This window comes from Herpailurus yagouaroundi, unplaced genomic scaffold (assembly GCF_014898765.1).
Source record: "Herpailurus yagouaroundi ecotype Mexico unplaced genomic scaffold, PumYag 246, whole genome shotgun sequence".
Lineage (NCBI taxonomy): Eukaryota > Metazoa > Chordata > Mammalia > Carnivora > Felidae > Herpailurus > Herpailurus yagouaroundi.
Genome location: NW_024412463.1, coordinates 100291 through 120067, shown reverse-complemented (window position 1 = coordinate 120067; position 19777 = coordinate 100291). Strand labels below are relative to the sequence as shown.

The 19777-nt window shown below is 56.4% G+C and overlaps 1 protein-coding gene across 2 annotated transcripts in view; it reads left to right on the top strand.

Moving 5' to 3' along the window:
* PREX1 (phosphatidylinositol-3,4,5-trisphosphate dependent Rac exchange factor 1) overlaps positions 1–19777 on the top strand; it is a 186391-nt gene that overhangs the window by 136153 nt on the left and 30461 nt on the right. For both annotated transcript variants that reach the window (XM_040459806.1, XM_040459807.1), the window contains exons 15-19: positions 9076–9148; positions 14183–14325; positions 15973–16065; positions 17352–17500; positions 19180–19265. In XM_040459806.1, coding sequence (XP_040315740.1) covers positions 9076–9148; positions 14183–14325; positions 15973–16065; positions 17352–17500; positions 19180–19265 — 544 coding nt within the window. The remainder of the gene's footprint in view (positions 1–9075; positions 9149–14182; positions 14326–15972; positions 16066–17351; positions 17501–19179; positions 19266–19777) is intronic.

The following is a 19777-nucleotide window of genomic DNA, read 5'->3' as shown; positions in this document are numbered from 1 at the left end:
CCTGAAGAACTGAAACTCTGTCCCCCCGTAAACAGCAGCGCCCCACTCCCCGCAGCCCCCGGCAGGCACACTTCTGCTTTCTCTGGGAGGTGGCACCTCGTGCCCTGCGTGGTTGGCATCACACAGCCTTCGACCTCCCGCAGCTGACGTATCGCACTGTGCGTAACGCCCTCGGGCTCGCCACCTCGGCATCCCCTTCCTTTGCAAGGGCCGAACAGTATTCCATTCTGCTGTCCGGGACCGTCCCGGGTGAGCTGGGGCAGGCTGGTCTCCTGCTGAAGCACCAAATCGGAGCCTCCATGTGGAACCTGCCGAGCTGCTCCTTTGACACAAGTTCCCAGGGGGGCGGGGGCTGGGCAGAGGCTTGGAGAATCCACACAGCAGCGTCACTCAACTTCCCAGAGGTGTTGGCCCCACTGAGCTGCCACAGACACTTCCTTCTGCCCGCCTCCTGTCCCTTGTGGCTCCTGCAGGGACAGGGGCGCTCCCTCTGGGCCAGGCCCTGGCCGGGCTGTGTGCACTTTCCCCTTGTGTCTTCCAGCCCATGTACAGATGGGGGAACTAGGCCCCGGGGAGGCCAAGCACTTGGTTCAAGGTCGCGGCAGAGCTGGGACTGGGATGCGCCTGCCTGACCCGCTTGTCGGACCTCGGTCCCTCGAACTTTTCAGGGAGCTCGCGGGAATGTTCACTTGGGATCTGTGGAGACAGAACGCGTTGGCTCCAAAGACGAGGAGACAAGTGTGAAATCAAAACGGATAAATGTTTAAACGCGTACAGAGCGCAGCTCTCTGTCAGCCTCCCTAATTGTTAAATTTAGCATTCGGAAAAACCTCATTGCATTTGGAAATAATGTGCTGGCGGGATTTTCTCATGTCACACAATCCCTCATGATTGCCTGGAGATCGTAGCCAGTCTGTAGAGTAAATGTTTCTTGGCCCCAAATAACCTCAAAAGAGAGTTTAGGGAAAATCCTTGAAAAAATGTTTTCGGGCCAGAACAGCATATTTAATGTAGGAGGTGCGTTGTTTTTTTTTTTTAATTTTTTTTTTCAACGTTTATTTATTTTGGGGACAGAGAGAGACAGAGCATGAACGGGGGAGGGGCAGAGAGAGAGGGAGACACAGAATCGGAAACAGGCTCCAGGCTCCGAGCCATCAGCCCAGAGCCCGACGCGGGGCTCGAACTCACGGACCACGAGATCGTGACCTGGCTGGAGTCGGACGCTTAACCGACTGCGCCACCCAGGCGCCCCAGGAGGTGCGTTTTAATATGTTCGCCGTGCTGTGGGACGCTAAGACCCGGGAGGTCGTGAAACAGCCCTGGATCTGAATTCGGTTTTGCACATCTGGAGAGGGCAGAGCACCTCACCCTTGTGTCACACTCCCCTCCCTCGGGACCCCGCGAAACCAGCATGTGCTTCGGTTAGAGCCAGACGGACCTGGGGAAGATCGCCCAGTGATCTTGGACGAGGCTCTTCGCCTCTCTGTGCCTCAGTCTCCACACCTGTAAAGTGAGGCAAAAAACAGTACCTTCCGCATCAGATAATTTTGAGGATTCAGTGAGTTAATCATGTCAAGCGCTTAGAATGGCCCCTGGCCCAGAGTTAACTGCTCAGTAAATGTGACTCTTACTATCACTGCTCGTCTCCTGCACAGGGGATTCAAGGAGGCTCCAAATTACATGCGGTGTGGAAGGCTGAGGAGATTGCGGAGGGATTTGGGGGCGCAGGAACGATAAGATCAGGAAACAGCCAGCGAAGAGGGGAGGGGGATGGGCAGGTCCGTGGGGCCCCCACCAGGGCGGTTTCTTCTGTGGTTTAGGCCCTTTGCTTGCAGACCCGCCTGGGTTCGGGTTCTCTGAAACAGCCGCTTCTCACCGCCTTGGCCGTTTCTGGGCCCTCCTGTTTCCCGAGCTCCACGGCCGGCCGCGGCGCCGCGGCCCCCACGGCTGAGTATTGGTTTCCAAGCATGATGTGGACTTTGCCCTGAGCGGCGGAGCCCAGGCCCGGGTTGGGAGGGAGGTGGGGCACCGAGATGGTGACAGGTCAGCGGGTCTGAGAAATGTTTGGAGATGGGGCGCGCAGGACGCACTGATGAGGGGTAGGATGAGAAGCAGGGATGCGTCCTGGGGCTCTGGTGCGTCGGTGGCTGGAAGCACCATGTGCAGTGATGAGAATCAGGCAGAGGAACCCCTGCGTGCCTGGGGAAACGGAGCGTTCTCTGGAGCGGGAAGGCGCCGCCTTTGGGGTGCCCACAGGACTTCCCAGCGGGGGCAGGTGGATGAAGGGGCCGAACTGGCATGCCAGGCGCTCAGCTGGCCTCTGCACTGCAGTTACTCTGTTCCTTGTCCGCTTTGGCAGGATTTAAAATGAGAAGTCAGGAGAGGGTGTAGAGAAATTCAACGAGAGTGCTCATTAGTTCGTCTCTTTTCTCTTTTGAGCACCTACTGGGTACCAGGCACCGGTTTGGGTTCTGGGGACACAGCAGCGATAGACAAAAGTCGCTGGCCTCATGGGTCTCAAATTCTGGTGAGGGCTAGGGCAGACACTTGATCAATAAAACGAGAATGAAATACGTCTGTGTTAGCTGGGGGCTGGGGGGTAGAGTGTGTGGGGGCCGTGGTGGGGGGCATTTACCCTTCACAGGGGTGGGGGCAGTACAGTTTTCATGGTGGACCTAGAAGGCTGTGTTGAGTAGGGACACTTGAACAGAGACCTGAGGGGGGTGGGGAACAAGCCAGGGGGATGCCTGGGGGTGGAGCCTTCTGGGGGGACAGCAGCTTGGAGGCTCCAAGCGGGGTGAGCTTGGTGTGTCTGAGGGCGGCGGCGGGTGTGAACGGAAGGCACGGGGGGTGCTGGGGAGGGCTCTAGGAGGGTTCCCGCCACTTCGGGCTCTGAGCACAGAAGGGATAGCACTGACTTTGGCGAGGGTAAGATCCCTCTGTGGAGCATGGGCCGTGAGGGGGCTGCGGCCGGCAGAGGGAGGCTGGGGAGAAGGTGGCTTCAGGACTCCAGGCGGGGGACAAGGTGGCTGAGAGCTGGGTGGCCGCGAGGAAGGTGGGAGACATCAGATTCTAGAGTTTTTGGAAGTAGACTTAACAGAGTTTGCCGATGGGTGGATGGGGTGTGGGAGGCGAGAGACAGGAGTCTCCCAGACCCCCAGGTCCTAGGCCAAGCGGGGGAGGCTCAGGACGGCATCCCAGAGCACTCTGGCCTGGAGAAGGACCAGCTTGGCATCAGGCACGGGGAGGTTGTGCTCACGGCCAGTGCTGTCAGAGAGGCTGTGGTCCTGGCCCAAGGTGCCCTGGAGTAGCCTGAGTCATTGCTAGTTGGTCCTGGGGACCTTCCCGCCCCCCCCCCCCCCCCCCCCGCCCCCCAACCAGCGTCTTGTTGGACGTGGAGGCAGGAGAAGGATGGAGGAATGAGGGTCTCAGTTGACCGTAAACGTGTCTGTCTACTTCAGCAGACCTCCCGTGGCTCGGCCTGGTCTGGGGACACAGAGCTGACGCAGGAGGCCGACTGAAAGGCAGCGGGCATGTGGCCCCAGGAAAGGGGCAGGAGGGCATGTGTGTGGGTGGCCGTGGGGGAGAGGTTGGTGATAAGGATGTGACCTTGAGGACTAGTTACCGCGAGCCTTGATTTCAAGAGTTATTCCTACCTTGTACCTTTGCAGGAAATTCAAGGAGGAAACCCGTAATTGTGTAGCTCAGGAGGGTAATTTTGCTTTGAACACATCTTCATTTCGAACTTTTAGATCATTCTGCTCCTTGAAATGAAATGTTCATGGCAACCCATTGGATCAGCCAGAAATGCTTTTGGCTGCATATAATAGGAACTCTGATGTAGACAGTAAACACCTTTTCCTCTCACAGAATGAGGCGTCCCGGGTTCATGGTCCTAGAGCTCGAAATGCCATTTGCACTCAGGCTCCTCCTGTCTTTCTGTTTTCCTGTCTTCTTGCCAGTTGCCCCCTAATCCTACGATGGCTGCCACAGCTCCAGGCATCACATCTGTGTAGACCTGCAGCCAAAGGCAGGCGGCAGGAGCAGTTGGGGAGAGAGTTCTCACTCTGTTTGAGGACACTTCCCCCAGTCCCCATCTCTCCCCAGTCGTCTTCCTCTTAGGTCTCTTTGGCCAGATGGGACCTATGTGTACCCCTAAACCATTCCCTGGGGAAGAGGACAGGGATTGGAGAGAGTGGCTTAGAATTCCTCAGAATTCATTCTTTGGGGCTGGGAGAGGGGCCCCCCAGCCACTGCTGGGACAAGTCAGTTCTTTGAAGTCTGAAGGTAAGGGGGTTATTAGCCCTTCAGTAGGTAGACAAGCTGGGCCCTGTGTCCGTTCCAATCATCTCTGGGCATTATCTCATTTAATCCTCAGAACAGCCTGAGAAAACAGTTACTATTCCCATTTTACTGATGAGGAAACTGAGGCTTAAGCTATGTAACTTGCCTCAGGACACACAGAAGTGTATCACTCTTATAGAATTGTGTGTGTGTGTGTGGGGGGGCTGTTATGATGCCTTGATACTAAATAATAGGTAATAATGAAAATAATGGTAGGAATAGGCTTCTGTATTGATTATAGTGTATACTGGGCAGTCTGTGCAGGGAGCACTGCCCAGGGGTGGCAGAGGCCTTGGAAAACCGGGGGCAAATCTGAGAATTAAAAAATGCCAGTGACGAAGTGAAGCTTCCCATAGTCACGGCCAGGGCCACGTAGGGAGGTAAACCTGGGAAAGCAGGTCCAGATCTTGTATTCTGCACCTCTCTGCCGCATGGTTTTCGGTCTCTGCTGTCTGGGCTCGAGGATGCCCCGGGCTGCGGCCGTCAGGTGGAGGGAAGGGGGTCAGTGGGCTAGGGCAGAAGGGCCAGGAGCCAGGTGCAGGAGGGCAGCACCTGAGGGTGGCTTGGCAGAAATGTTCCATGGAGCGCCCGCCACACTCACCCCCACAATCAGGCAGATGGTGAGTGCTGATGGTGTAGGGTTTTCAGCAGGGAGGGGAAAGGGGCCAGGCCGGTGGCTCGAGGTACCGGCAGAGGGGCAAAAAAGCACAGACGGGGACGTGACAGGAGCCCCTGGCCACAACCCTGGGCAACTACTAACTTGTCCTCTTAGAGCCTCAGTTTTCTTATCTGTAACGTGACGGCGGGGGGAGGGTCCAGCTCTGAGAAGATTTCTTTCTCATGGTGTAACCTAGGGCAAGTACAAGCCCGGCCGTGCCTCAATCTCTTCATCTGTTAAATGGGATTCATGACAAGAGTGATTGCCTCTGGGTTGACAGTCAAGATGGAGTGAGACCGTGCAGTGCCTGGCACGCTGTGGGTCAGTGAGAAGCATCCTCGGGCATTGTCATGGGGTTTCGCGGTTCGCGGGCAAGGAGCCTTCCGAAGCCGTGCGTAAGTTGCGCCCAGCGTCCCTTCTCCCGGCCCTGCTCTGCCCCCTTCATCCCAGGTGGCTCTCCGATGGGAGATCACTGAGCAAGAATAGCTAACGTTTATCAACTGCCCCCTGAGTGTCACATGAAGCATCTCATTTAATTTTCATAAGAACTCTGTGGGGTGCGGACACTACTGTTTCCCCCCATTTTAGAGATACAGAAACTGAGGCAGGTGGAGGGGAGTTCGGGATCAGTTTCCATGTCTTTCCTTTCCTTTTCCTTGTCCTTGTCCTTGTCCTTGTCCTCTCCTCTCCTCTCCTCCCCTCCCCTCCCCTCCCCTCCCTTTTGATAGAGATTGCTTGTGGCCCACTAAGTGCTAGGTGCTGTGGGGGAGATGGGCAACCCTGACGAGCACTGTTGCTGTCACGTGTAGCTGACGTTCTAGTGAGAGACAGACCTTAAACCACGTTCACTTATTTGGAGAAGCCCAAGGACAGGGGACAGTGGGTGCTGACTCTCCCCCTTCAGCCCCTGAAGGGATGTTTGTTTCCCACGGTGACAGGTGCGGCACAGGTGTGCTACAAGGTCATGAGCGTGTAACAGGATGAATATTTGTTGAGAGGATGGGTGGTGGAGGGTGGGGAACTACTTTAGGGGGTCCTCTGAGGAACAGGAGGACCACTCTGAGGAGATGACTCGGGCGCTGAGACCTAAAAAGCCGGGGCAGGGCATGCCGGGGGGCGGATGGAGCCAGTGCAAAGGCCCTGGGGTGGGGGCACGTGTAGTTTGTGAAGGACTAGAAGGGAGGCCAGTGTCGCTGGAGCCCCAGCACGGGGGCTAGTGGGCAGGTGGGGGAGACGAGGGCGGCATGGCGGTGCAGTGGCCCAGGCCTGTGTGTGCCCGTGCCTTCCTCTGGGAGGGGAGAAAGCAGCGACTTGAGGTTTTCCCACAGCTTGGCGGCATGTGGGGTAAGGGGCTTTCTTTTCAGGTGTCCGGGGTGGGGGGTGGTTGGCGTCAGAATCCTGCTGTTGTTCTAGCTTTAGGAACCTCCCTGTGCGTCACCCCAGGGCCCCGTGGGAAGGGGGCAGGGATGGGCTGGGAGCCCAGATTGTGAGCGCTTCAGAAAGCCAGGTGGGCTCCAGACGCCTGCCGGGGCCGCCCAGGCTGCAGATCTGGGCCTGCTTGCCACCTGGGTCCCGGCTGGGCCTCCCCTGCTGGCCCCTCACAGCCATGGGGGCGGCTGCTCCGGATACAGCCTCCCTCGGGGATGCCCACCTCCCTTGGCCGGGCTTTGTGCACACAGCCCTCCCCAGCCGCAGGCCTGCGGTCCCCACAGGAGAGATTTCTCTTCCTCCAGCCGGTCCAGGGCAGCCCGTGCACTGAAACACGGAGGCCAGTGCCTCCCCCGGGCCCTGGGCTCTGAGTCTCAGCCGCAGCCTCTGGCGCTCATTTCTCCTTGGGCTGGGAGACTCCCTCGCCGGCCCCTCGCCTGCTGGCGGAGGGCGTAGGGGACTGTGGAGGCGAGCGTCTCTCAAAACAGCTTGTTACTTTAGAAGTCGTGGGGCGCCTGGGTGGCGCAGTCGGTTAAGCGTCCGACTTCAGCCGGGTCACGATCTCGCGAGATCTCGCGTGATCTCGCGTGAGTTCGAGCCCCGCGTCGGGCTCTGGGCTGATGGCTCGGAGCCTGGAGCCTGTTTCCGAGTCTGTGTCTCCCTCTCTCTCTGCCCCTCGCCCGTTCATGCTCTGTCTGTCTCTGTCCCAAAAATAAATAAACGTTGAAAAAAAAATGTTTTAAAAAAGAAGTCGTTGAAGTGAGAGGTGGTCGGGTCCTGTGGCCATCTGAACGTAGTTGAAGCTCACTGACCTGGCTACAGGCCTCTGCGTGATTTGGCTCCTGCTGACAGCACCTCTCTTCAATCACTGAACATTTTTCGAGCGCCTCCTGTATGCCAGGCCTTACTTCCCTGAGCACTTAGGATTCGGCAGGGAATGCAACATCTCTTTGCCCTGATGCAGCTGACCTCACGCACCCCCTCCCTGTTGGCCAGGCTGCCTTTTGTGCTACAAGCTTCATCCCGCCTCTGGACCTTCATCCGTGCTGTTTTCTCTGCCCGTCACCCAACCGCTTGTCCCTTCCCTTGTCCCCACGGGCCACACAACTCACGATTCGCCTGACGAACCGGGATTGTTTGCTTTGCGAGAACCAGAAACAGATTCTGGCGAACTCAAGGACGGGGCCGGGGCGGGGGGAGAGGGGCCCCTTAGAAGGTTAAGGAGCATCCACAAAGTCTGGGGGAGACCTGGGAGCCGGCCTTAGAAAGAACCGACACGCGGAAGTGCCCGGCTTCTAGGGAGCAGGAGCGGCGGGCACCGTCTTCGGGGCACAGCTCTTGGGAAGACTCCACGCCAGCTGTTCCCTCTCCTTGGGCTCCTCCGCCTACGGGTCATGTTCCTGGGGCCGGTGGGAGCATCACTCTAGCTTTGCATGGACGCTGTGTCCTCGACCTGGCCTGGGTCGGCGGTGGGGGGGGGGGGGGTGCAAGACCTCGTGGGGCTGTCCCAGCAAGACGATGTTCCACATGGGAGAGTCGGCCCCAGAGGTGGTGCCCAGGAGGCCACGGTCTGTTCCTGCTTATTTGGGCTTGGACGTCCCCTCCTTGGGAAAGCCCTGAGATGAGCCAGACCTGGACTGTGCCAGTCAGGAGCGTTTTCATTTGCAAGAACAGACAACCCAGCCGGACGGTGGCCCGAGCAGATAACCGCGCCCCGTAGCAGCCATGCCACCTGCCAGGAACCTTCCGTCCTTCGTTCCGCCATCCTCCGCAGTGTCCACGGGTCGGCTCCGTAGCCCTATGCGTTGCTCCCTCTCGTGACTGTGTCCCGGGCACAGGAGGGATGGTGCTGCTTTCCCTTTTATCAGGGAGGGAGGGATTTTCCAGAATCCCCTGGTGTCTCCCTGGCTGCAGCTGGTTCAGTTAGGAATGGGGCTTTGGGGCTAGTGTCGAAGATCCCGGCTACAGAGGCTGATACAAACTAGCGGTTTATTTTCCTTTGCTGTGAGAGGAGCCCAGAGCTGGGTGGTCTGGAGCTGCCAGGGTGGCCTCACGAGACCTTTGGGGACCACACTCTGTGCTTCTTCCTGCCCTGCCGTGCCTGGCGTGTTTTGGTCCTCCGAGTCCTATTGTGGCCTAGGAGGACTGCAGGAGCTCCAGCCGTCCCCTCTTTGTTCCAAGCAGGAAGAAGAAAATGGAAGGCCAGGGACCGAGGGTTTTTGCCAGAGCTTTCTACCAACAGCCTCTGCTTCTGTCTCACTGGCCACGTCTAGCTGCGGGGGAGCAAGGGCATTCACGGCCGCGTGGCCGGCTTCGGTCGTGAGGGTTTCGGTACTAGTGTGGGGTTGGGGAGAGGGTTGCTGCTAGGCAGCCGACAGGGTCTGCCACGCGAGATCTCCGTCTCTCCCTTGTGGTGTTTGTGGCACAAGACACAATGTATTTATCCCAGCTACTCTGAATTTTCTTGTTTCACTATTAGCAATAGTCACGAACTTGTTTGGGTGACGCTCCCTTACAGAAAACAGACACGAGTCCCTGCCCTTGTACAGCGTGCGTTCTGAGGGTGGTGGTGGGCTTCTCAGCAGCCTCGCTGAGCCCCTCAAGTGAAGGTTCACCTAACGCCCTCCTTTCTCGTTCCGCTCCAGGGTGATTGCCAGACGCGCGAGGAGGCGGTGACGCTCGGCGTGGGCCTGTGTAACAACGGCTTCATGCACCACGGTAATCTGTCCCTTCCCTTCAGCCCGGCCTCCTGGGGGCGGGGGTCTGCCCTGCTAAATGATTTTTTTTTTCTTTTTAATTTCAGAGGGAGAGAGAGGGCGGGCGCGCGGCGGTGAGCGAGGGGGAGAGAGAGAGAGAGAGAGAGAGAGAGAGAGAGAGAGAGAATCTCAAGCAGGCTCCATGCTGTCGGTGCAGAGCCTGATGTGGGGCTGGATCCCATGACCCTGAGATCGTGACCTGAGCTGAAACCAAGAGTTGGATGCTCAGCCGACTGAGCCACCTGGGTGGCCCCTGGGGTGTGTGTCCTGGGATAGAAAACCTAGTAGGGACTCTGGTCCCTGGTGTGTTTTATGGAAGGGTGGGGAGCTGAGGTCCAGAGGGAGCACATGGTGGGCTGGAGACTGTCCAGCCTGCCCACGGTGAGCCCAGGCTGGATGCTGGGTGTGGGCCTGGAGGCTGCCGGGGGTTTGGGGTGTCTCAGGAAGCCCCCTCCTTCCCCCTCCCACTTCTGCCCTGATTGAGAGATCACCTCAGGGCTTCCGTAGGGACCAAGGTGGCTGGCTGGTAATGCTTGACTGGAAAATGGATTGGATCTGAGGTCAAAACTGTGGGCTTCCTATGCTCTCCTAGAAGGGACGCGGCCTCCGGGTGGGCAGTGAGGCCGGATCGTGCAGGCCTGGCCCACGGGCTTCCATGGGGAGGAGAGGACGGGGGTCTGAGGGGACAGAGGACAGGCAGGTTGTAAGCGTGAGGGGAAGGGAGCTGGGCCGGGACATTTGCACCCCTTTCCCTGGCCTGACCCCTTAGGTAAGTCACTGTTCTTTCCACAGGAGAAGCACGTAAAGCGGGGAGAGGGGTGGGCAGTCCTGAGATGATCCTGAGGTGGGAAGGTGGGGAGAAGGAGGGAGGGATTGGTTCTGTTGACTCCATTTCAAATTTAAACAGAAGTTAATACTTCGTGTGCCTGGCCTCCTTCTGCGCACTCCCCATGTATTAATTAGTCTAATCCTGTAATGATCCTTTGATGTTGGTATTAGTATCATCCCTATTTATAAGTGAGGAAATGGAAGCCCAGACAGTTAAGAAACTTGCTCAAGGCCACATAGCAAGTCGGAGCCGGGATTGGAACCGAGGCGGACGGGGTTTACAGGCCACACGCTCAGCCACTGGGGTCTGTGACCTTCCCTCCTGCTGGCCCTGGGGGAGCCCTGAGGCTCCTACACTCTCAGGAGGACACGTAGACTTTTAACTCCCACCAAAGAACCCCCACTTCTAGAACTCTCCCTGTGGCTTTGGCTCTCACAGTTTCCCTTGCCTGGGGTGCCCGGCCTGCCTCACCCCCCAGCCCCCAACTTACTCCGTGTTTCTGCTGGGTTCACACCTCCCCAGGCTTCCCCAGACATGCCGCCTGGAGGGCTCCTCTCCTTCCTCGCTGGGTGCTTAGCTCATTCACTCTTCTTCATGGGGCTGTTCTCTCCCTGTTAGACTAAGATTCCCCTCTTCCCTGGGTTTTGTTCATGCTGCTGTTTTCCAGCTGTTGCTTTCCTGGTGCAGACACCTTGCTAGGCTCACAGCCTAGTGTGCATGAGCGGGTGCGGGCGCGTGAATCAAACAATGACAGGAGTCCGTGTTCTGGAACAGCACGGGCATGTGAGGAGGACTTTGACTCTGACTCCAGTGCAGTGGGAGTCCTGGCAGAGTTCTGAGCGGGGGAGGCACGTGCTTGATCCCTCTGCAGGGCGGTGGAGAGCGCCCGCGGGGTTGACGGCGGAAGGATTGAGGCCAGTGCCCAAGCGACTCTGATACTCCAGGGGAGGGATGATGTGGCTTGCGGCCCGCTGCGGTTGGAGGGGTGAGCCGCGGGTGGGTCTTCTGCTTTATGCTCTAACTCAGAGGTCAGAGAACTCTCTGTGCAAAGGACCAGACAGTAAATATTTCAGGCTTTGCAGGCTGTGGAGCCTCTGTCAACAGCTAGTGTAGCATTAAAGCAGCTACAGGTAATACTTAACTAAGTGGGCGTGGCTGTGTGCCAGTAAACTTTATTTAGGAAAACAGACAGTGGGCCACAGTTTTCCACTCCTGGTCTAGCTGCTGGATTTGCTGTCCCTTCGGCAGGATGAGAAACGTGCCGGTGGGACGGCAGGTCGTCAGGTGCCTCCCCTGTCTTGTAGCCAGCAGGCCTGGTTCCAGCCCTGACTCAGCTGACTCCCAATAAACCTCTGGCCTTCTCTGTGCCTCAGTTTCCCCAACTTTCCCCTGGAGGCCTTGTCGTCCCCTCCTCCTCTGAGCTCAACATGCCCATGGCTCTGTGCAGTTAGGGGTTAGGGCACACTCCCAGCTGCCTGTTTCCCCGGCTGAGCTGGGCAGGTCGGGCCCAGCCAGGGTCATTCCCGTCCATCGGCTCCTCTCACCAAAGTCCCTCATTCCCAGAAGCCGCTCTGTTCCCCGCGGCGCCCTCTGACAGCTCCGTCCTTCCCACCAATCAGCTGGGCAGAACCTCTCATTTGTGGGTGAGAGTAATTAGGGGTCCACCCCAGCTGCTATTCTGGGAAGGCCGCTGGCCGAGGACATTCTGCGGGGGGTGACTCCCAGGCAATGCCAACACCCTCAGGGAGAGAAATTGCAGGGCGTGGCCCCTGCTCCCCTGTTCCCTGCCACGAACTCAGAAATGAGCTAAAATAGGAAAGGGCCAGATCCTAGGGCTGTGGCTGCTGCAAAATGCAGGTTAGGGTGCAGAGCGGAGGGTGTAGGTATGGCCCATGTGGCGCCTCCCGAGGCGTCTGCCCTGAGGTCCCGGGCCCTGAGGTGTCCTCAGGGAGGGCCCTGAGAGGCTGATGGTCCAGCCTTTCACTTAGGCACATACAGGGAAACTGAGGCTCACCATCTAATTCCCCACTCCCTGGAAGCTGGTGGTGTTATGATGCCCATAGATGAGGAAGCAGAGGTTCACAGAGGCTAAGGGGACGTGAAGTTGGGCAGGGGCCAAGCAGGGGTTCGAACCCGGCCAGAGGCCTTGACCGAAACCTGGATCTGCGAGTGGGGGACCTCACCTGGCTGAGCTCCTGGACTCTGAGATTCCAGCTGTTTCCCCAAACATTTCTCCCAAGACACAACACGCTTCTTCCTCCTACCTCCCAGAGTCTTTCCGCTTCGTGTTTACAGTGGAGGTGAAGCCAGCCGGCCCCCCGGGGCCTGGCTACCCCCGGCTCTGGGCAAAGCAGCAATTTGTGTGTCTGCTTTCTCCAAAGAGGTAATAGGGGTGGCCGGAGAAAGACACAAACAGCTAGATGTCCTGGGAAAGAGGGAGAAGGAAAGGATTGCCTTCTGCTGCTTTTCACGTAGCCACCAAATCGGGACACAGCCTCTGCCTTCAGGGATGGCGGGGACATCGCGAAGCTCAGGCAGCTGGTTTTCCTTCTTTCGGGGGCCTGCTGACTTCGGACAATTGCTTTCACCAAACCGAGCCTGGATCTCCCCTTTCTGAAAGGGCAGGCTGGGCAGTGTGGTGAAAAGGGGGAGCCTACCTGCTGTGTGGCCTTGGGCAGTTTAGTTACCTTCTCTGGGCCTTAGTGCCCCCACCTGTAAGAGGAGTGCAGCAGATCCTTCTTTGTCCCGGGAGTAAATGAATCTAAATGTGCCTGGCCCTGGTAACTTAGTTCAACTGTAACCCACAGGGATCAGATCCCATGCTGGTTGTTACCAGTTTTTATTCATTTTCTGTCTTTTAGAGCAGAGATCAGGAAACTTCTTCTGCATAGGCCGGATAGTATAAATTTTAGGCTTTGTAGGCCATACAGCCTTTTGCAGTTATTCAGCTCTGTCACTGTGACATGAAAGCAGCCCTATATCATACATAAATGAATGGATGTGGTTGTGTCCCAATAAAACTTTATTTATAAAAAGAGATAGTGGGCCACATTTGGCCTTTAGGGTTTGCTAATCTGCAGTCTAAAATGTCTCATCATGGTCTGTTTCTGATTGTTAGTGAGGCTGGACTCCTTTTCATCTACTTGCTGCCCGCTTGGGTTTCCCCATCTGGTAGTTGCCTGTTCATATTCTTTTCCCATTTTTATCTATGTTTTACAGCTTTCTCTGGTTGATTTGGTGGTTTCTTTTATATTGTAGATATTTATTCCTTTTTGGTTTTAGACATTATGTTACTTTTTTTTTTTAATTTTTTTTTAACGTTTTTTTATTTTATTTTTGAGACAGAGAGAGACAGAGCATGAACGGGGGAGGGTCAGAGAGAGGGAGACACAGAATCTGAAACAGGCTCCAGGCTCCAAGCTGTCAGCACAGAGCCCGATGCGGGGCTCGAACTCATGGACCACGAGATCATGACCTGAGCCGAAGTCGGATGCTTAACCGACCGAGCCACCCAGGCGTCCCGACATTATGTTACTTTTGAGTCTGCCATTTGCCTAGGGTCTTGTTATTGAACCGAAGTTCTTAATTTTATTATATTGCTTTTTTGGGAGGTCTTGTGTGTGAACTCTTTCTACCCTAGGACAAAGATACTTTACATTTTGTTTGGTGAGCTTTAGTTTTCCTGTTCTTATTTTTAGGTCTTTAATCTATCAGGAGTTTTTTGTTGTATATGGTGTGAGGTAGGGATCTGCTTTTATTTTTCCCTGTGAGTCAGTTTTTCCCCTATATCATCTGTGGAATACTCCACGTGATCATCATTATCATATACTAAGTTTCCATGAACACATGATCCTATTATGTGATTTCTGGTTCTTTATCTGGTTCAGCTATAATTCCACGCTATTTTTGTTACTACGGCTTTGTAATATTGTCTTCACAGCAGATGGGACAAGTTCAGATTTTTCAAGAGAAGTCAGAATGCGAGACTATTATGTGAAATATCCTAATACATTAGTGTTGGCATATGCTTCTATTGAATGAAACACTGTGCTAGCCAAAGAAAACTTGCCCAAGGGTTGGTTCCAGCCCGCAGTGGCCAGTTGGCAAGTGTTGCTGAAACCTTCCCTTGTGAGCCTGACCATGTGCTGTGTGTCTGTGGGTTTGCAGTGCTGGAGAAGAGTGAGTTCAAGGACGAGTCCCAGTATTTCCGCTTCCATGCAGACGAGGAGATGGAGGGAACCAGCAGCAAGAACAAACAGCTGCGCAATGACTTCAAGCTGGTGGAGAACATTCTGGCCAAGCGCCTGCTGGTAGGAGCAGAGCCCAAGTGTGCATCAGCCTTCCCAGACCCGGCTGCAGACTGGGAGCCGGGTGACCTTCCAATTATGGCTAGAGAAGTTGGGCTCAACTCTGAGCACCCAATGTGGGGATTCTTGGTGGTGGCTGGTGACACTTCTGTGGCCAAGACGACCTTCTTTAGAAAGAGTTTGGGCTTGCTGGCTCCCTTTCTTTTCCTTTCCTTCTTCCCTTGCCCACCCCACGTCCCAGCTTAGCATTGTGCAGAGAGGTTGGCCTCCTGAAATGGCTCATCCAAGGCCTTAGGTCTTCTGGGCTGGTGCCCTGTCCATGGCATTTGCTGTAAATAAATACCCTGGTAGTTGAGGGAGGACATTTATCAGCCTATTCAGATCTTTCGCCAGCCTCGCCCACCAAATCCTGCTTCTTTGCCTGTTGATAACTAGCGATCTCTGTCTTCATGCTTGGTCCACAGGAGGCCATCAAGAGAGGTGCTCAGCAGATTAGGTCTCCTGCCACAGCCAGAGATGGGGCTGAAGTCTGCCTAATACAAGAGAGAAGTCTTCACTTCTCTCCTTTGGTACTTACAGGGGCCCCATAAATATGGGGATTCTCGTTTCTCCCACCATAAAGCCTGCCAGTGCTCCCCATCACACTTGGGATAAAATCCAGTCTCTCATCACAGTTCATAAGACTCTCTCTGCCTTTCCAGCTTCATCTCCCGTGTTCTCCCCTCCCTCTGATCTCCTTTCTTATGCTCTAGTCCTGTGGGCCTGATTCAGGGCCTTTGCACATGCTGTGCCCTCTGCCTGGAACACTTTTTCCACTCTTCATAAAGTTCTGTCCCTCATTTCATTCAGGTCTCAGCTCAGATAGCCTCTCCCCACCCCACCCCCCCCCCCGCCATGCCACGGTTATTACTTTAAGTGCTTTATTTTCATTCAGACTGCACACACCATCTGCATCGCATTCTGTATTTCTTTGCTTATTTGTTTGTAGTCTTTCTTCCCCACTAGACAGTCAGCTGCAGCAGGGCAGGAACTGTCTTGTTCAACACTGTTTCCAGTGCCTGGTAACGTACCTTGGTCATGTCATAGGCAGCAGCTCAGCAACTATTTGTTGAACACACAAATGCGATTCTCTGCATCCGCACCATCACCGAATCCTCGAACCTCCCGAACCTCCTGCCATCCTGCAATGGGACTGCTCCTCCCTAAACTCCTGGCCTGTCCCCAGGTCCTCAGTGGCTAGACACCTTTGGATCTGTTTTATTCGTTAAGCCAGCAGATTTTTACTGAGCACGTCAGTCTGCCAGCAGATGGGGAGACGGCGGTGTATAACCGAGGGGACTCGGTCTGCAGGTTGGGAGGAGACAGGGGCGCCGGGCAGTGAAAAGTAAAAAAATATGTGATCAGCAGCAGCCTGACGTGGGAGCCAGATGGTGTCTTCACTTGACAGATACGTGTTGCGCACCTGCCGTGTACTGGGTGCTGTTCATAGCTTTATCCTGCCGTGTACCCCTACTCCGTGTAGATCTGGGGCACAAGGAGCTGGCAGGATCACGGTCCTGGGCCCTTGGTCTTGGGGCCACGGCAGGGCTGGCTGCAAGCCCCCTCCTCCCCCCACTGCCTCACTGGGTCTCTCCCGCCTTGGGCCCTCAGATCCTGCCCCAGGAGGAAGATTACGGCTTTGACATCGAGGAGAAGAACAAGGCTGTGGTGGTGAAGTCAGTCCAGAGGGGCTCGCTGGCTGAGGTGAGGCTTCTCAGAGGGGCCACCTGCCGTGTCGGTGCTTTCTCCTTGCTCATTGCCGTGTGGGGAAACTGAGTCCGGGGCGGGCTTACCTGCGGTCTCTGGGGGAGCCGCGATAGAGCCCCCTGCTCCATCCATCCATCCACCTACCCATTCTCCCTCCCTCCTTCCCACCCATACATCTACCCAACTATCTTCCTTCCTCCCTCCCATCCATCCACCCACCCACCCACCCGTTCTCACTCCCTCCTTCCCATCCATCCATCTGTCCATCCATCCATCCACCCACCCATTCTCCCTCCCTTTTTTCCATCCATCTGTCCATCCATCCATCCATCCACCCACCCATTCTCCCTCCCTCCTTCCCATCCATCCGTCCATCCATCCATCCACTCACCCACCTACCCATTCTCCCTCCTTCCTTCCCATCCATCCATCCATCCATCCACCCACCCATTCTCCCTCCCTCTTTCTCATCTATCCATCCATCCATCCACTCACCCACCTACCCATTCTCCCTCCCTCCTTCCCATCCCTAGCATGCACGCCCCGGCTCCCATCATGGCCTTGTGCAGAGGTGCACGAGAAGAGCAGGTTTCTGAATCAGGTAGTTTTCTGCGTCAGCTGTGAGGATGGACAAACTAATGATCAGTGGCTTGCCCAGGGCACGTCGGTGGCTCTGCCATGTCCGTGACATGTAGAGGAGGGAGGGGAGAGAGTCTGGCAGGCCAGGGATTCGGCCCCTGTCCCCTGAGCCATTCCGGGGCGTGTGGAGGTGGGTAGGGAGAGGCACGTGTCATCTAGGTGCTGCGCTTGTGTCCTTGAACCACTGGGGAGCGCTTCTGGTTGCAGGGAGCCGCGTGCTCGCCTCCCCAGAGCCCTGACGTAACAGTTAGAAGGAGGTGACTGGGGGTCTTGGTTCGGGGTCAACACCTCTGAGTTTCCCGGCCGAGCCATCAAGGGCACAGGGTGGGTGGCTGCCCCAGTTCGATGCCTCGTGTCCCCACACGGCAGGTGGGAAGCAGGGGACCGGCCACCGCAGTTCCTCCTCAAGGAAACATGTCTTTCGTGTGGTGCCTGCGGCAGCCTTCCCTTCAGAGCTCGTTGGCCGGGACCTTGTCTCACCAGCCGCCCACCTGCTTGCCACAGTGGGGAGCGGGGCTGCCCCGGTGGGCTCTGTCGGGTCCCGCCGGGTCCCCGGGCCTGGCTCTGTGCTGCCCGCGCGCAGTCGGGGTTCCTTGGCCGGGGAGGAGGCGGGTGACCCGGTGTGGGTGTCTCCCCCCGCCTAGATGGCCGGCCTGCAGGTGGGGCGGAAGATCTACTCCATCAACGAGGACCTGGTGTTCCTGAGGCCCTTTGCCGAGGTCGAGCCCATCCTCAACCAGTCTTTCTGCTCCCGCCGCCCGCTGCGCCTCCTGGTGGCCACCAAGGCCAAAGAGTGAGTGTCCTCGCGCCGGGGCGTGCGGGGCCAGCCTCCCTCTGAGGTTGGGGCACTGACTGCCTGCCAGGGGTGGCGGTGGAGGGGGGTGAGCTGTCCTGGTTCCCCGAGGATGGGGCTCATTCCACGGGCGTGTCTCATGATGTTGCTGCTTTAATCCGTCCAACAGATGTTCTCGAGCGCCTACTGTGTACCGAGTGGCGTTTCAGGCTCTGGGGCTCCAGCCATGTCTAGATGGACACGTTAATACCCTTCGTAGGTCTCAGTCTAGTTGGAGGGTGGAGCAGGAGTCAGACGACCAAACAAAAGAAAAGCGAGAGACCTCCTGAACCAGGTGGTAGTAAGTTTGGGCCAGTCTATACAGCTGGGAAAGGCGACGGCTGTGTGGAGGGTGGTGGTCAGAGAGATGCCACCGTGAGCTGAGGGCAGACCCGAGGAGGTAAGGGAGGGAGTCAAGACAACTTCTGGAGGAGGAGGGTTCCGGGCAGAGGAGATAGCCAGTGCCAAGGTCCTGGGGTGGAACCGTGGCTTGTGTCTTTGAGGAGCAGCGAAGAAGCTGATGGGGTGGAGCAGAGTGAGTGAGAGGGAGGGGTGGGTGATGAGGTCTGCCAGACGGTGGAAGCCAGGCCTTGTAGGACCTTGTGCCCATGGTAAGGACCAAGGAGCCACTGGAAGGTTCTGAGCAGAGGCAAGGCGTGACGGGACATAGGTTCTGGAGGTGGAGACTAGATTGTCAGCGGTAAAGGTGGAAGCAGGGCAGAGGCAAGGAGGCTGATGGCCCAGCGTGGCCATGGTAGGATGGAGAAGCATTTTCTGTTTTAAAAATTGTGCTCTTGGTTTTCATTTCTCTCTTCTATTTAAGGCAAATGCTCCCAGTTTCCTATTGACGGGAGTGATGGAAAGTTTTAAATAAGATTATTTCAGTGACGAGGCAAGCCAATTTAGGGAAAATGATTGATAGTTTGGTATGTGAAAGTGGCAGAAATCACCCAGGGGAACGTGCCTGCTGAAAGTTCTGGAAATGCCTGGGGTTTGAGAACCGGCTCCCTAGATGGTTTTTTCTCCGGCAGGTGGCGTGGGGTGGGGGAGGGGAGGAGGATCCTGAGGCCCGTTGTTGGAGACCTGCCCTTGACGGAGAAGCAGACAGCTGCCTCGAAGCCGCTGGATTAATGTCATCCCTTGTGCAGCCCTGGGCAGGTGCCACCCGCTCTTCTCTGATGTTCCACCTGCGGAATGGCCAAGACCTGGCCTTTCAAACTGTTCCCTAGGGGACACGTGCGGGCATTTTTCTAGAGTCGGCACCAAGATCTTCTGGGTCCCTTCTCACCCTCCCATCTGTTGAACAAAATATTCGCTGCCTGTGGTGCTGGTCTGACCACCGAGAAGCCTCCTCTCACTGAGAGAGTGACAGAGAAGGTGTAGGAGGGTGCTCTGGAATTTCTGTGCGTGGATTGAATCTCTCAGGGCGGGCCAGGTGGTTCTGAGGAACTGGAGACCCTGGAGACACGGGCTGTGGTTCAATGAGGTTTTTCTTTATCTTCGGCTGCTGACAGCCTGGCATTGATACTACTTTGGGCTGGATTTCTCAAAAGTCTGGGAGGCAGAGGTCTCCCAGCGTGGTCCCCTGGGCTGTTGGGAGTAATACTGCATTTTTTTATGGCTGCTGCTGCCTGGTGCAGGATCATCAAAGTTCCCGACCATCCAGAGGCTCTGTGCTTCCAGATCCGTGGAGCCGCCCCGCCGTATGTCTATGCCGTGGGCAGAGGTGAGCCTCATAGACAGAGAAGGGGGCTTTGGGGGCCTGGTCTGTGTGTGTGAAAGGAGTTGAGGCCCCCAAACCATTACCACGAGGCCTGTGCCTCACCAGCACTTACTTTCTTTGTCTGGAGCAGCGGCATGGGGTTCAGGGGGGCACAGGTGGATAACTAACTGAGAGGAAGGCATAGGCAATGGTGGTGGGGTGGGGGGGGGACTGTGGCAAGGTGAAGACATGCTCACTATATTTACTTTTGAGACAGAGAGAGACAGAGCATGGGCGGAGGAAGGTCAGGGAGAGAGGGAGACACAGAATCCGAAACAGGGTCCTGAGCTGTCAGCACAGAGCCCGACGCGGGGCTCGAACTCACGGACCGTGAGATCATGACCTGAGCCGAAGTCGGATGCTGAACCGACTGAGCCACCCAGGTGCCCCGAGACATGCTCACTTTAAAAGGGGGCAGTTTTTCCTCAGCTCAGGCTCATTATTGCCATGGAGGAATGTGGGGCCATTCTTGCCAG